This window comes from Culex quinquefasciatus, chromosome 2 (assembly GCF_015732765.1).
Source record: "Culex quinquefasciatus strain JHB chromosome 2, VPISU_Cqui_1.0_pri_paternal, whole genome shotgun sequence".
Lineage (NCBI taxonomy): Eukaryota > Metazoa > Arthropoda > Insecta > Diptera > Culicidae > Culex > Culex quinquefasciatus.
In genome coordinates this window covers 5854379-5869353 of record NC_051862.1, presented here as the reverse complement: position 1 = coordinate 5869353, position 14975 = coordinate 5854379, and the positions used below count along the sequence as shown (strand labels likewise).

The window sequence follows — 14975 nt, the reverse complement described above, 5'->3', positions numbered from 1 at the left end:
TTTCGCAAAGCTCGTCAAATTTCCTACAAGTTTGTCCTTGCCCACTTTTTGATACGATGCAACGGCTTGAAGCAATTTTTTAATTACGAAATACAAAAAAGAACTTTCGAAACGATTAAAAAACCATTTATGGAGCTTTTTTTTATTTTGATTTAACTAATTTTGATATTTTTTTTAATAGCGAATGGCTATCATATTTTTGGTTCAACGTCATCCCCTGTGAAAATTTTCAGTATATGAGCTACATATATCATATTTGAAATGAGTTATTTAAAGCCATTTTCCAGCATAAATTTTCATATGAAGCTTTAAATTCGTTAACCTTAAGCCATCTTACAATGCATCCCGCAAGCTACCAAACATTCTCCAGCTTCCCAGAAAGTGCAGCCAGCAAGTGCATCTCACCTAGTGACATCCTATATGCATTGCATTGCATGCATCCTTCCAAGCTGCCAGTCCAACGTTGCCTACAAAATCCTACCTCCATGAAGCATGAAGAAAATCAACCATGGATGGCGCCGCATACAGTACATAATAATAAAAAGTGACATTGATATATGTTCTACCGGTCGGTGGTGGGTTCGGCAAAACCCTTAACCTCCCACCAGATTCGAGCATTCTTCGTTGGCTAAAAAGTCACTTTATTTTTAAGGGCACTGTTAAAATTTTGAGAATTTGGCACTCGACTCGTAAGAAAATTTCTTCACAGTGCACCCAGATTTGCCCAACATTCTTCGTGGCTGACGTCTTTTCCATACCGTAGCTTTTCCCGCCCTTTTAACAAACTGCATTACATGTATGCTTGCGCACACTGCTCGTTTCTGCTTACGGGACAGGAAAATGGGTTTACACAAACGAGGAATCGCGCTTGCATACAAAAAAAAGAAGAGAGCCCAAGAGTTAATCTGTCAGGGGGTTTTCGCATCGTGTGCACAACGCAACGAGCCAATGCGACGTCGTTGAATTACGACGGTGTTACGGGAGCGAGGTATTTAAAGTGCCTGGCTTTAATGCGACAAAGGATTGGATCGGCTTTGGGCTAGCCGGTGCTTGGTTGGATTAGCTGAGGTGGAGATTTTACGTAAGTGGACGGTCACGAAAGGTTTGGAAGGGTTTTCATGTTTTGATTAAATATTTATGGATTTGTCACGAGAGTTGCTTTATCACTTTTGGTTGTAAAACTAGATGTTTTTAAAGCAAAATTTAGTTCTTGTTTGAGGAACTAGGTAGAATGCAGACCTTTAAGAAGCATCCAGATTTGAGGCATGTATTTGGTCCAAACAATCCACTGATAAGGACTAAATCTGCTCATCACTTAGCACGTCAGCCCATTCATTCAGTTGGGAGCAAGTGGAGGAATGTGAAGAAATTTGTTCGAGAATTCTGCACCGAAAGCACCATCCATGGATTACGTAACATTGAAGCTGGAAAAACGATTTTGGAGCGACTTTGGTGGCTGACCGTGGTCGTTCTGTCCGTGCTGGCCTGTGGAATGCTCATCCAGAAGGTGTACCACAAGTGGGCGAACAATCCGGTCATCGTGAGCTATGACGATACAGCGACCAAGGTGTGGACCATTCCGTTTCCGGCAATCACCGTATGTCCGGAGGCGAAGTTCAAGGTGGATGTGATGAACTTTACGGAGGCCTTTTATCAGCACTTTCATAGTAGCAAGATATTGGATAAAAAGAGGTAATCTGAAGATTTTTTGTAGAGAAGTTCTATTTACTATTGTTTTTTTTTCTGTAGTAAGGATCGACTAATGGCGATGTTGCAAGTATGTGACGAATTTTTTCATATATTTTTACCGTATCAAGAGAGATATCCCAACAGCTCGTTAGACGTGGTAGCTTTGCTAAACAAAATATCAGTTGATAAGTCATCAACTATCATTGTTTGTCGAAAAGGCACAGACATGTGTAGAAATCAATTTTTTCATACCCTTACTGAGGATGGCGTTTGCTTCACGTACAATGGATTCTCTGCCCAGGATATGTTCAACGAAGGTGTTCTTCACAGTGAGTACGAATATCTATCTGAAACCAACAGTGCAACCAACTGGACTCTGGAGAATGGTTATGCTCCAGGAACACCGTTCACGACTCATCCTTTGCGAGCTTCAGGCTACGCTTCACGATTAAGGTTGAATTTAGCAAGCTTCAAAAGTAACGTAGAGGCTCACTGTGCCGAGGAACAAGGTTTTAAGGTGGTTCTGCACTCTCCGGATGAGTACCCACTTCCATTTGCAAAGTACGTGCTGCTGTCCCTGGATCGAGACATCAACATTGCAATTCGACCGCAGATTTTGACGACCTCCAAGGAATTGGCCAGCTATTCTCCAGCTCGCCGTCAGTGCTACTTTAGCCATGAACGCACCCTGAAATTCTTCCGCGTGTACAATCAGAACAACTGCGAGCTGGAATGTCTCACGAATTACACGCTGGCCAACTGTGGTTGCGTCAAGTTCTCGATGCCCAGGTCCGCGGGAACTCGAATCTGCAGTACCGCTGAGCAGAGATGCATCATCGAAGCTCGCTATGGTATGCTCAAAGCGTTGTCCCAGAATCGACTTAACAATGATGGCCTGATGTCTGAATGTGACTGCATGTCAGCTTGCAACTCGATCCAGTATCTCACTGAAGTCACTCAATCAACGTACGATACCGTACAAACTGTGTCCTTGAGGCTGAAACCGTTGTTACCGCAATTGCTAAAGTTGATGGAAAGGTAGTATCTCAAATCAGCTTGATCCGCGTTCAATGATTGCTTTCTTCCTTAACAGTGTTACGTCGTCCAAGGTGTCTGTCTTCTTCAAGGGGGCTGAGTTTCTGTCCACGCGCCGCAACGAACTTTTTGGACTGACGGATTTCGTAGCCAACTGTGGCGGAATACTCGGACTCTGCCTGGGGATCAGCTTCGTCAGTCTGGTTGAGCTGCTGTACTACTGCACGGTTCGGCCAGTACTGATGGCGAGGAAGTCAACTGGTCGTAATTGGCAGGTCGTCATGGTTAGGGAGAGTGCTGAAGATCAATCGTGATTCTGCGTGATGCAAACCAATAGATTTGTTTAATATAATTACAAGTTGATATTATTTCCGAATAAATTTCAAATTCAAATGTGACAACAGAAGGGTTATCATGTCTTATTAAATATTCAACAATTAAAATCAAAAGCTTATAAAACTGCTGAATCATAACTAAAGCGTTCATACTTTCCAGTACAATGCAGGTCTTCAAAGATCAAGCCGATTGGAGGCATGTCTTCGGTTCCAACTCTTCTCACTTTCAAACCAAGTCAGCTCATCCCTTTGCACGGAAGTCCATCCATCCAGCTCAGAGCAAGATCCGCGATGGACTGCGAGCATTGTTAAAAGAATTCTGCACGGATACCACGATCCACGGCTTGCGTAACATTGAGTCGGGCAGATCTCTGCTGGAATGGCTCTGGTGGCTCGTCGTGGTTGTCCTGTCTGTGTGCTGCTGTGCAATGTTGATCCAGAAGGTGTACAACAAGTGGGGCAGCAACCCGGTGATTGTCAGCTTGGACGACACGCCGACCAAGATTTGAGACATACCGTTTCCCGCGATCTCCGTTTGTCCGGAAGCGAAGATCAATTGGTTGGTGATGAACTTTACGGATGATTTCAACACATACTTTCACAGCAAAGATAAGTTGGATCAAAAGAGGTAGTTTTGGTTATGATGAGTTTCAGAAGTTGAAGTTTATTATTTCAATGTTTACAGGGAAGATCAACTTATGGCAGTGTTACAAATTTGTGACGATTACTTTTATGTGGTAAGACAATACATATCAACAAAAATTCACCAATAGATAATCGCACGTCGTGTCCCTACAAAGAAACTTATCAGTCGATGGGAAATCAACCGTGATTTGGTGAAAGGACGAGAACTTTGTAAAAAGTATTTCTATACGACCCTCACAGAGGAAGGAATCTGCTTCACGTCAAACGGATTCTCCCAACGTGACATGTTCAACAAAGGTGTCTTACACAGCGAGTACAAATACCTGTCGGAGACCAAGAGAACCGTCAATTGGTCCCTGGAAAGTGAATACGTAGCCGAAACGCCCTTTCAAATACACCCGTTCAGAGCGTCTGGGTACGCTCTACGACTCAAACTTAACCTTGTCAGCTACACCCGGGACATCGAGGCTCACTGTTCGGAAGAGCAGGGCTTCAGGGTGGTCCTACACTCTCCAGAAGAAAACCCGCTACCATAAGCGAAGCACTTGCTGCTATCCCTAGATCTTCACTATCCAAGTGTGGTTGTGTCATGTTTTCGACGCCAAGATCGGCGGGAACTCGAGTTTGTAGTACTGTCGAGCAGCGATGCTTGATTGATGCTCGCTACAGCATTCTGGAGATGATGTCTAAAAACCTGACTAACAATGTACTCTTGTCGGCTTGCAGCTTGACGGAAATAACCCATTCGAGCTACGATCACATACAGTCTGCCAACAGCAGATTGCTGCCGATAATGTTAGGTTTGAGCATTCAGAAGGTCATGGAAAGGTAATCGTTTGTGAGTTCATGTCAGTTTGTTTAATGACATCAATTTCCAGCTTTAAATCGTCCAAGGTCAGCATCTACTTCAAGGGAGCCGATTTTGTGTCCTCGCGCCGTGGCGAGCTGTTTGGAATGACGGACTTTGTGGCCAACTCTGGCGGCATATTGGGACTCTGCCTGGGCGTTAGCTTTGTCAGCCTAGTCGAATTGCTGTACTATTGCGTGGCTCGGCCACTGATGGTGGTGAGGTCTTCAGCGGATCAACGTTGGATCGTCATGGTGCAGGAGCGTTAGGCGGAGCGGTATTGATTTTGTGTCTTTTCGAGTTAAAAGAGTTTCCAGTTCTCATTAAAAATGTATGAATTTTTGAACAATTTCAGTCACTTAGTTGATTGCATTACTCAAAGCAATAAATCTAATGCACTTGAAAAGCTGAAATTATTCAGTCGATGCAATGATCCCTGTGCAACCAGTCTTTCCGAAAGAGCCCGTTGAACATAATGAGGCACAACAACCGAGCAAAGTTCGTTCTGCCTTGAAGTCACTTTTCAAGGAGTTTCTATCCCACAGTACAATCCACGGCATGAACTACATCGGAATGGCCAAATCCGCGCTAGAACACCTCTGGTGGATGACCGTATTCGTGCTGTCTGTGGCCGGCTGTGGACTGCTCATCCAGCAGGTCTACCACAAGTGGGACGAAAATCCGGTCATCGTGAGCTTCGACGAGCAGCCCACACCGGTCTGGAAGATTCCCTTCCCGGCTGTGACTATCTGTCCGGAGGCGCAGATCAAAACAGATTTGTTCAACTTTACCGAGTGTCTCCACACGGAGTTCCACAGCAGCAGCATTTTGGATCAAGCAAGGCAAGAGCAACTGATGGCGGTGCTGCAGTTGTGCGATTCGTTTTTCCATACTTTTAAAATGTACACGGAAAACTATCCAGATGTTTCACCAAAAATTGTTTCTATGTTGAAAAACTTATCAGTCACGATGGAGGACACGATCAAGTGGTGCAATTACGGCAAAACTTTCTGCAGAGAGGCTTTCTTTCAAACCCTAACAGACAACGGCATCTGCTACACGTACAACGGACTCTCCATGAAGGACATGTTCAACGACGGAGTTCTCCACGGTGAATATGAATATCTGACGGAAACAAAACTTGCAGAGAATTGGACCTTGGAAGACGGTCATTCAGCAGGATCTCCATATCTGCGGTATTGATTTTGACATCCAGCGAGAGCTACAGGTCCAGCTACTAGATACCACATCAAGGTTGGAAGTCGGATCAAAGACATTGAATCGTATTGCAAGGAGGAGCAAGGATTCAAGTTGGTTCTTCATTCTCCGGACGAATATCCGGTACCGTCGCTCAAGTACGTCCTGCTTCCTCTGGAACAGGACATAACAGTTGCCCTTCGGCCGCAGATTCTGACCACGGCCAAAGTACTTCACAGTTACACCCCGAAACGGCGTCGATGTTTCTTCAACAATGAACGCAAGTTGAAGTTCTTTCGCTACTACAACCAGAACAACTGCGAGGTAGAGTGCCTTACGAACCACACCTTGGCCACCTGTGGGTGCGTAAAGTTCTCTATGCCTCGCACGGAGGGAACTCGAGTTTGTGGCACCCCGGAGATGCGTTGCGTCCTGGATGCCCAATCGTACCTGATACAATCGCTGGCTAAGATAAAGCTCAAAGAGACGGTCGTCGTCTCAAAGTGCAACTGTATGCAGGCCTGCAGCACGATCGAGTACCAAACCGAAATAACCCAGTCCAAGTATAATAGCTGGCAAACGTTGGCTCTTAGATCAGCTCCTATCGTTCCAAATGCAACGCAACGAGTTGATGAGTAAGCTGGATACATTCGAGTGAATGTGATTTGTTTGACAGAAATCTCTTTTTAGGACCCAGACCTCCAAGATTACCATTTACTTCAAGGGGGACGAATTTCTATCGATGCGTCGAGGCGAACTCTTTGGATTAACGGATTTCATCGCCAATTGTGGTGGTATTCTGGGGCTGTGCCTAGGTTTTAGCCTGTTCAGCACTGTGGAACTAGCGTACTACTTCATCGCTAAACCTGTCCTTTTAATTAGAAACAGTCGAAAGACTGAAGACAACAAACCAGTGTGGTAGACACAAATAAACTCAAACAGATTCAACTGTTCAAGCAAACCACCTCAAAAAACATTACTCAACAAACTCCCCAGCGATGTCCTCCCTCCCAGAATGTGCCACTGTGTCACTGGAGCTAATCAATTTTCCCCGCTCCGTCCATCCTCCATGCTGACGTCAAGTTTCGCCAGCTAAGCTCGATTAAAAAGCTCAACATCTGCTGGCGTGTGACACTGCCGCACCTGGCACTGCAGGTGAAATTGGTCGGGGACAACACGGCTGCAACCGGACACACCTGGTGAATTTCAGGCGGGGTGCTGACGTGTCGAATTGTGCGGGTTTATTTTTTGTTTCGATGTGTCGATTGTGGAATAGGAACAAACGAGCTAGATGCGGGATGAAAAATGAGTTTTGAAATGTCTGGGTGCAGGTTGGGGGGAGAAATTGGGTTATGTTTGTATTTTTGTCATGTTGACAAGATAAGCAGGAAAAGGGAGGATATCGTTTAAATTCAGAACATGCTTTTTTATATATTTTTAAATTTTATTCAAACATTCAAACTTTTTCAAACAGTGCAAGCATAAAACAAAGTCACGCAACACATTAGTACAAGCTTCGCACGGTCATGATCCGCTCAGCTACTACCGGCGGGGACTCGCGACCTTGGCGAAGCATTAGAACCGGGCGCACCAGGCAGTAGTACAGCAGCTCAACGAGACTGAGCAAGCTGACTCCCATGCACAGACCCAGAACCCCGCCACAGTTGGCAATAAAGTCCGTCCAGCCAAACAGTTCGTTGCGCTTCATAGCCATGTACTGAGCCTGCTTGAAGTAAATCGCCAGCTTGGCAAAGTTTATGCTGGAATTTCAGGTGATCATTATACATCTGGACAACTACTCGAAGAGTTACTAACCTGGTTATGTTCTTCAGCACATCCGCTGGGATTCGTGATTTGTAGCGAAGCTCATACGACTTGAGAAAATCGTACTTGGTTTGGGTGATCTCGGTGTCGAACTCGATCGAGTTGCACGCGGGTAGACAACGGCACTGATCTTCGCTCAGCGATTCCTTTCCGATACCTTCGTTCGCGATCAGCAGTTGAACTTCATTCTCAGCCTGGATGCAACACTCTAGTTGATAACTTTCGCAAATTTTGGTCCTTCCATGGTGAGGCATCGAGAACCGGACGCAACTGCATAGCTTCCGAGTGTAGTTTGTGAGGCATTCCAGCTCGCAGTTGGCCTGGTTGTAGATCGCAAAGAACTGGAGCTTCCGTTCGTGGCTGAAGAAGCAACGGCGCCGGGAAGGTGTGTAGCTGTGCAATGATTTCGACGTAAGCATGATCTCTGGTTTAATCACGATTGTAACTTCGTGACTGAACGTCAGACGGAGAAATTTCTTCGAAGTTACGGGATATTCTGCTGGGGAGTGCAGCAATACCTTGAAACCTTGCGCTTCACGACAGTGATAATCCTCGTAAGATGTTGGGATCTGAAGCTGCAGGTAAATTCCTGATTCGAATCCTGAACCTAGGATTCGTCTCGGATAGGTTAGAAGGCCTGCTCGTGAATCGTACCCATCATCTGAAGACCAGCTTGACGTATTGTACAAACTTGTAGAGTAGTGGTAATCGTTATGAAGATTCTCCTGCCGGAATATCTCTTTCTGCGGTAGAAGATTCAAGGTATAACAGATTCCTTCATCTGTTAACGTTTCCTTAAACCAATCTACACAAGAGTACATGCTCATTCGGCATTGAAACAAGACTTTCTTGGGCTTTCCTGGGGATAACTGCCGTAGCGTTTCCACGATGTTACCGTGTAAGTTATACTTTGCCAGCATGGACTGATAAGGTTCGTGAGAGTAGTGGCGATCGCAGATTTGAATCAAACTCAACAATGTCTGAATCCTGAAAACATTTCCCATCATTCAATGAACCAACTACACCAAAATAGGTACTCACTCTTCTTCATTAACGGTATCCTTTCCTGTTTCATTCCCTTCGAAAAACTTCTCCGACAGTGCCGAAAAATTCAAACATTCCGGGCGGAACTTTGTCTCCGGGCAGATCGTCACCGCCGGGAAGGGAATCTGCAGCACGGACGTGGGCTTCTCGTCGAAGCTCACAATGACCGGTTTGTGATCCCAGCGGTAGTAGATGTTCTGGATGAGTCGGGTACAACCGTAGATCGACAGGATGAGCATCGCGACCCACCAGAGGCGTTCCCAGCGGGATCGTTGCGCGGATCCGATGTAGTTGATGCCGTGGATTGAACTGTGTGAGCAATATTCTCGGAAGAGGTTACCGATTCCTTTGCGGAGAGTGGTTAGAGGGTTTCTTGATTTTGATAGCTTAGGAGTTGGAAATTCCTTGATGTAGAATGGGAAAACCGTGTAAGGGCTTAATTTATTATATGTTTGTACTTTTGCCGGGAACATTCTGGCTTCTATTCAGTGACAAATATGAGATTTGACTGATTGGTGTTTCAATAAATTTCAACCAGGATACATCCATTTGTAGATCAATTTGACTAACGACTATTTTGTTACTTAAATGCTATTGCACCGTGTTAGTTACTTAGTTGTCTCGTTAGCCTTTCAGATATAAACGATGGTTAGGCACCGTGTTCGTAAGGTAATCACAATGTAAGTAATGAACAGCAATTAATTTTGATGAAGTTCATGTGAAAAGTGATTTTTTATAGGAATTTACAATTATACCTTCCTCACAGAAGTCAAGCCAAAACAGATCATAATGCATTGAAAAAATTGTTTGAGCCTTAGTATAAATTACATCGTTATTAACCTTGATTGAATAATCACTCTAAAAGTTTTTTTTCCTTTGTGAGCTGTCAGCACAAAATCGTGCCAAAAGTTACATGCAAAATAACTCTTCGTTACATTGAAATTGCATTATTTCTACACAGAAGATTCGGCATGCAACGATATTCGAATCACAATTGACATGAGTTGATGAGCAGGTGTGCCATCAATCTAAGCGGCACCTTCACCGTGACAGGATGTACCATTTCGACTGGTTGGAGGATCAAGTCCGAGAATTTCCCCTCCTGTACAGAAAACCTTCTCCCCGGAAGAAGAGCCAGCCAGCTCCAACGGTCGTCCACAAAGAGCTCAGTTCCACCAAAAAACTAACAAAAATTCGTTCCGGACTGAAAGATCTATTTATGGAGTTTTGCCGTCACAGCACGATCCACGGCATCAGCCACATTGGATCACGGCATCGAACGCTCTTCGAAAAGTTCTGGTGGGTGGCGGTGTTTATGCTGTCAATGTACGGCTGTGGTAAGCTGATCGACGGGATGTACCGCAAGTGGGATGAAAATCCCGTGATTGTAACGTTCGACGAGAAGGTCACCCCGGTTTGGGCAATCCCGTTTCCGGCCGTGACGATCTGCTCGGAGACGAAGGTCGTACGGAGCAAGGTGAACTTTACGGAGTTGTTTCTACGATTTGCTTACGGTGAAGGAGTGAAGCTGAATCAGACGGAGTTAGATCTGCTGCTGGCAACGCTGCAACTTTGTGACGAGTGGTTCTTTACGAGGCCGGAATTTGACCACAAGTTTGACAACTACAAGACAAGTGAAAGTATCGTAAAGATCCTTCATCAAATTTCCCTGACCCCGAACGATACCATGTACCATTGCTGGGAGAACGGTGTCCCGTGCAAGCTATCATTCACAGAGTCAATCACTGAGGAGGGAATCTGCATGACCTTCAACGGGTTGAAGTCTGATGAAATGTTCCGCACGGAGTACTTACATTCGGATTACGAGTATCGACTGGAAACGAAGAGTGGAGCACACTGGAGTTTGGAAGACGGTTATGCTGCTGGTTCTGATGTATTCAGCTATCCATTCAGAGGCATGGGATCGGGATTTCAAGCTGGCATGTACGTACAACTGATGAGCACAAAGAGCGACCTGGAGTACCACTGCCGGGAAAGTCAAGGCTTCAAAGTGCTACTGCACGCTCCTGGAGATTACCCCCAGGTCTCCACCAAGTTTATTCGAGTGACGCTGGGTCGAGACATTGCCGTGGCCGTCAAGCCGCAGATCATCAGCACGGAAGAAGCTCTTCATGGTTATGAGCCAGATCGTCGGCAGTGCTTGTTTAACCGCGAACGGCAGCTTAAGTTCTTCAGGGTGTACTCCCAATCAAACTGTGAGCTAGAATGTCTTACAAACTTCACCCTGCTGAGTTGTGGATGCGTGCCGTACTGGATGCCCAGATCGAACCAAACTCGATGCTGTGAAACGTACGAACTCAAGTGCGTGCTCACAGCTCAAAAGAATCTAATGCTGCTAAACGCCCAAACTCAAATCCAGCAACAGCCGGACAACAAAAACAGCTGCGACTGTCTACCTGCGTGCAACTCGATTCATTATGATGCCGAAATTACTCAATCGATCTTCAATTTTAAGGAGACGATGAAGCTACGACTTGGACCTGCGAACATCTCTTACGAGGATATTGTCGAAAAGTACGTCTTTAATGCAGAGCGAACCTGTTAACATTTGTTCAATCATTTCAGCAAAATTCTATCAAAATTGGAGATCTACTTCAAGGACGTTCAGTTCATCACTTCAAAGCGCACGGAGATGTACGGCTTGACCGACTTTATCGCTAGCTGTGGCGGAATTCTTGGACTGTGCATGGGCGTCAGCCTGCTTAGCTTGGTTGAGCTGTTGTACTTTGTTACGATTCGACCAATTATGCTGATCAAAAATACTATGCGGCGTAAGGTGAAGATCGTACAGGTCGAGAGTTTTCAATAGATTGTGTTTGTGTGATGAATAAAGGGTTTTCTTTTCTTAAATTTCTTATGTTGTCGAATATAGCTGAAGCAACTCACATTACTGGTTCATTTATTGTTAAGCAGAGTTTAATTATACAAGCATTCAAAGTTCTAACCATAGCAAAACTTCTTACCCTGGCCGACAACTTGCACGACCTTCTGCTGGCGCTGCACGGTCCTCTTGACGAGCATAAACGGCCGGATCGTGCTAAAGTACAGCAACTCCACCAGGCTCAGCAAGCTGACGCCCATGCACAGCCCGAGAATTCCGCCACAGCTGGCGACAAAGTCCGTCAAGCCGTACATCTCCGTGCGCTTCGATGTGATGAACTGTACGTCCTTGAAGTAGACCTCCAATTTGGAGAGCAGTTTGCTGAAAAGTCGGTGGATTAGTGGAGAATCAACACGATTTCCAAGGTCATACTTATCAACGATGTCCTGGTAGGTGATGTTGATCGGTCCAAGGCGTAGCTTAATCGTCTCCTTAAAGTTGAACATGGTTTGAGTAATTTCTGCATCGTACTGAATTGAGTTACACGCAGGTAGACAGTCGCATTTAATCCGTTTGTCCGACTGATGTTGGATTTGGTTTCGGGCGTTCAGTAACATCAGCTTTTGTTGAGCTCCCAAAGCACAGCGAATTTCGTACGTTTCACAGAAACGAGTTTGGCTCGACCTGGGCATCCAGTACGGTACGCACCCACAAAGCAGAAGGGTAAAGTTTGTGAGGCATTCCAGTTGACAGTTTGGTTGGGAATACACCCGAAAGAACTTGAGCTGACGTTCCCGGTTGAAGTAGCACTGGCGACGGACGGGTTCATAGTCATAGAGAGCAGCTTCCGTGCTGATGATCTGAGGCTTGACGGCCACTGCAATGTCTCGGTTGAGTGTAACTCGGATGAACTTGGAGGCCACCTGCGGGTAATCGCTGGGAGCGTGCAACAAAACTTTAAACCCTTGACTCTCGCGACAATGATACTCCAGATCGTTTTTTGTGGTCATCAGATGAACTTTAATTCCAGCTTGATATCCCGATCCCAGCACTCTGTACGGATATGAGCTAAGATTTGCTGCACTTGAGTATCCTCGCTCAAGCGTCCAATTTTCGCTGACTTTAGTTTCCGATAGATATTCGTAGTCCGAGTGCAGATGATCTTTGTGGAACATTTCTTCAGAGCTTAACCCGTTGAAGGTCATACAGATCCCTTCCTCGGTAATTGTTTCGGAAAATAGTGGTTTGCACGGAACATTGTGCAATCGACAGTGGTAAATGATATCGTCTAATCTTAGTGATATTCGCTGTAGAGTTTTGACGATACTTTCGCTAAGATTAGAGTACTCATAGATACGATCGTACTCTGGTCTCACGAAAAACCACTCGTTGCAAAGCTGTAGCGACGCCAGAAGAATGTTCAACTCTGTCCGGTCAAGTCCTTGACGATCTCCATGGGCATACCTCATAAACAGATCCGTAAAATTCACATGATTCTTCTGAATCTTCGTCTCCGGACAGATCGTTATCGCCGGAAACGGAATGTTCCAGACGGGCGTGGCCTTCTCGTCAAACGCCACTAAAACCGGATTTTCATCCCACTTCCGGTACATGTCGTCGATCAGCTTCGCACAGCCGTACATCGACAGCAAGAACACGAACGCCCACCAGAACTTCTCAAAGAGCGAGCGTTGACGCGATCCAATGTGGCTGATGCCGTGGATCGTGCTGTGACGGCAAAACTCCATGAACAGATCCTGCAGCCCGGAACGGATTTTGCTCCACTTGCTGACGGGTTGGACTTCTTTGCTTTGCAGTATTACCGGAATCACTGCAGGTTTCTGCGCTGGTGTGAAGTTTCTGTACAGCAGTGGGAACTCGCGGATATGATCGGATTGGTACATCTTGTCATGTTAAAAGCTCGTCCAAGACTAATTGACTGCTGACCTATAAGTTGACATTGGCCATCACACGGCGGATGTTACGTGAGATTTTTTACAATAATTGTCGTTGCATAAAACTATCATTTAGAGCATCGTATAGCGTGAGTTGGAAAATTCACGCAAATTAGTCGTTCTGTTTTTAATGGTGTCCGCATCAATTTGATATATTTGCTAGTTTAAACAGTGTCATCACATTGTCTGTAATTAAACTTGGAAAATCATGCAAATATTGTTTTTGTCACTGTTATATCATGTCTTTCCTCTACAGTTTTTTTTTTAAAGCAGAAAACTAATTTTACCGCCTTTTTCATGGCATAAGCTAGTTTTGTAAAAATATAGACAAGGACATAAACGACATTATGGCCTACCTTATCTAATTAATGGTTTTGGAGTTGATAAACATATTTAAAATGCTTAAAATTAAAACCTAACCTTAAAAGATATTTTTTAACATTCCAACGCCCAAGGATCCAAAAAAGTTGGAACGGTATCTTCAACTCAATGGTTCTCGGGCATAACTCAACCAATCAAGATGATTCTTCTTTCCAGTGATTGGTAAGGATGTCTAGATAATTCTAGAACTTTGCAGAACTTAATTTGATCAAATCTGTAATTTTTGCGATCAAAAACATCGTTCAAACTTTTTTTTTCGCGTGTAAAAAAAATCGCCAAAAATTCCGTGGAACGATGTTTTCGGTCGCAGAAATTACAGATTTGTTCAAATCAAGTTCTGCACAATTTTATGACCATCTAGATATTCTTACAAATCACTGGAAACAAGAATCGTCCCGATTGGCTGAGTTATGCCCGAGAACCAGCGAGTTGAAGTTACCGTTCCACCTTTTTTGGGAGGCTTGGGCGTCCGTGTAAGTTGGACATGCGTTGGGCGTTCCAGTGTCAAGTTCTCCCTTTCGACACTTTTTGAAATAAAGATGAATTGTTGATTAATGTATTTTTGTTTATTTTCAGGATAAGATAAGGATTGTTTAGAAAAATGATTTTTCTCTCATGAATATTCTATTTTTTTTTTCAATTTTTTTTTATCACTTTACAAATGTGTTGCTAAAAATATGTAGCGCAGGAAAAAATAGGCATTACTAAGAAATTGGGTCCTAAAATGAAGCTTAGATTGCTGATATTATTGTTTACAGCGATAAAGCTTATTTTTCTGAGTACAATGACCCATTGCACGACCACAAAGAGTTAAAAATGGATTTTTGAATCAATTTTGAAAAATTAACCCCGCGGTCCTTCTTGACAGAAAAGCTCCTACTTGACAGCTCTTTCCTAGGGGACCATAGTTGATCCATCGAAAAAATGTTGTCTTGACAAAAAAAATTGTTGCGTTAAAATGAAAAAAAGTGATCAGAAATGGTTTTTAATCGTGTTTTTTACCGTTGTACATAAAAAATTACATGGGGATTTAGTACCCAATTATTAACATTTTTCACATTGAAAACGTAAACAAATAAACATTGATTTTGAATTGGGATTTTTAAGGACGTGGCTACAAACTTTTAAGAGGTTAGGGTTTAGGATAAAAACATGTTTAAAAACGGTCTGTTTGTAACTGG

The 14975-nt window shown here is 44.2% G+C and overlaps 6 protein-coding genes across 6 annotated transcripts in view; 4 read left to right on the top strand and 2 right to left on the bottom strand.

The window, feature by feature from the left end:
• The window catches only part of LOC6051685, a 505391-nt gene that overhangs the window by 27960 nt on the left and 462456 nt on the right, over positions 1-14975 (top strand). The gene's annotated exons all lie outside the window — the stretch shown is intronic.
• On the top strand, positions 1276-3568 carry LOC6036707 (pickpocket protein 28). Its single transcript, XM_038256388.1, has 4 exons — positions 1276-1692; positions 1750-2727; positions 2783-3034; positions 3220-3568. The coding sequence occupies exons 1-4, from the start codon at positions 1493-1495 to the stop codon at positions 3566-3568; spliced, it is 1779 nt and encodes a 592-aa protein (XP_038112316.1). The 5' UTR covers positions 1276-1492.
• Positions 4981-6670, top strand: LOC6036705 (pickpocket protein 28). Its single transcript, XM_038256378.1, has 3 exons — positions 4981-5662; positions 5768-6383; positions 6439-6670. The coding sequence occupies exons 1-3, from the start codon at positions 4981-4983 to the stop codon at positions 6668-6670; spliced, it is 1530 nt and encodes a 509-aa protein (XP_038112306.1).
• LOC6036704 (pickpocket protein 28) lies at positions 7253-9089 on the bottom strand. Its single transcript, XM_038256364.1, has 4 exons — positions 9075-9089; positions 8614-9002; positions 7564-8559; positions 7253-7508 (listed from the first exon to the last, which is right to left on the bottom strand). The coding sequence occupies exons 1-4, from the start codon at positions 9087-9089 to the stop codon at positions 7253-7255; spliced, it is 1656 nt and encodes a 551-aa protein (XP_038112292.1).
• On the top strand, positions 9671-11446 carry LOC6036703 (pickpocket protein 28). The gene is made up of 2 exons (XM_038256356.1): positions 9671-11151; positions 11203-11446. The coding sequence occupies exons 1-2, from the start codon at positions 9671-9673 to the stop codon at positions 11444-11446; spliced, it is 1725 nt and encodes a 574-aa protein (XP_038112284.1).
• On the bottom strand, positions 11568-13372 carry LOC6036702 (pickpocket protein 28). Its single transcript, XM_001846655.2, has 2 exons — positions 11891-13372; positions 11568-11839 (listed from the first exon to the last, which is right to left on the bottom strand). The coding sequence occupies exons 1-2, from the start codon at positions 13360-13362 to the stop codon at positions 11578-11580; spliced, it is 1734 nt and encodes a 577-aa protein (XP_001846707.2). The 5' UTR covers positions 13363-13372; the 3' UTR covers positions 11568-11577.

Excerpts from the sequence above, each read along its gene's own strand:
- LOC6036707 (XM_038256388.1), top strand. The coding sequence starts at position 1,493 with ATGCTCATCCAGAAGGTGTACCACAAGTGGGCGAACAATCCGGTCATC. Across the intron at positions 1,693-1,749 it reads AAGATATTGGATAAAAAGAG|TAAGGATCGACTAATGGCGA; the intron begins GTAATCTGAAGA and ends TTTTTTCTGTAG. Across the intron at positions 3,035-3,219 it reads GAGAGTGCTGAAGATCAATC|TACAATGCAGGTCTTCAAAG; the intron begins GTGATTCTGCGT and ends CATACTTTCCAG.
- LOC6036705 (XM_038256378.1), top strand. The coding sequence starts at position 4,981 with ATGATCCCTGTGCAACCAGTCTTTCCGAAAGAGCCCGTTGAACATAAT. Across the intron at positions 5,663-5,767 it reads CAACGACGGAGTTCTCCACG|CGAGAGCTACAGGTCCAGCT; the intron begins GTGAATATGAAT and ends TTTGACATCCAG. Across the intron at positions 6,384-6,438 it reads GCAACGCAACGAGTTGATGA|GACCCAGACCTCCAAGATTA; the intron begins GTAAGCTGGATA and ends ATCTCTTTTTAG.
- LOC6036704 (XM_038256364.1), bottom strand. Across the intron at positions 8,560-8,613 it reads GATACCGTTAATGAAGAAGA|GATTCAGACATTGTTGAGTT; the intron begins GTGAGTACCTAT and ends AAATGTTTTCAG. Across the intron at positions 7,509-7,563 it reads GTGCTGAAGAACATAACCAG|CATAAACTTTGCCAAGCTGG; the intron begins GTTAGTAACTCT and ends CTGAAATTCCAG.
- LOC6036703 (XM_038256356.1), top strand. The coding sequence starts at position 9,671 with ATGTACCATTTCGACTGGTTGGAGGATCAAGTCCGAGAATTTCCCCTC. Across the intron at positions 11,152-11,202 it reads TACGAGGATATTGTCGAAAA|CAAAATTCTATCAAAATTGG; the intron begins GTACGTCTTTAA and ends CAATCATTTCAG.
- LOC6036702 (XM_001846655.2), bottom strand. The coding sequence starts at position 13,362 with ATGTACCAATCCGATCATATCCGCGAGTTCCCACTGCTGTACAGAAAC. Across the intron at positions 11,840-11,890 it reads TACCAGGACATCGTTGATAA|CAAACTGCTCTCCAAATTGG; the intron begins GTATGACCTTGG and ends CCGACTTTTCAG.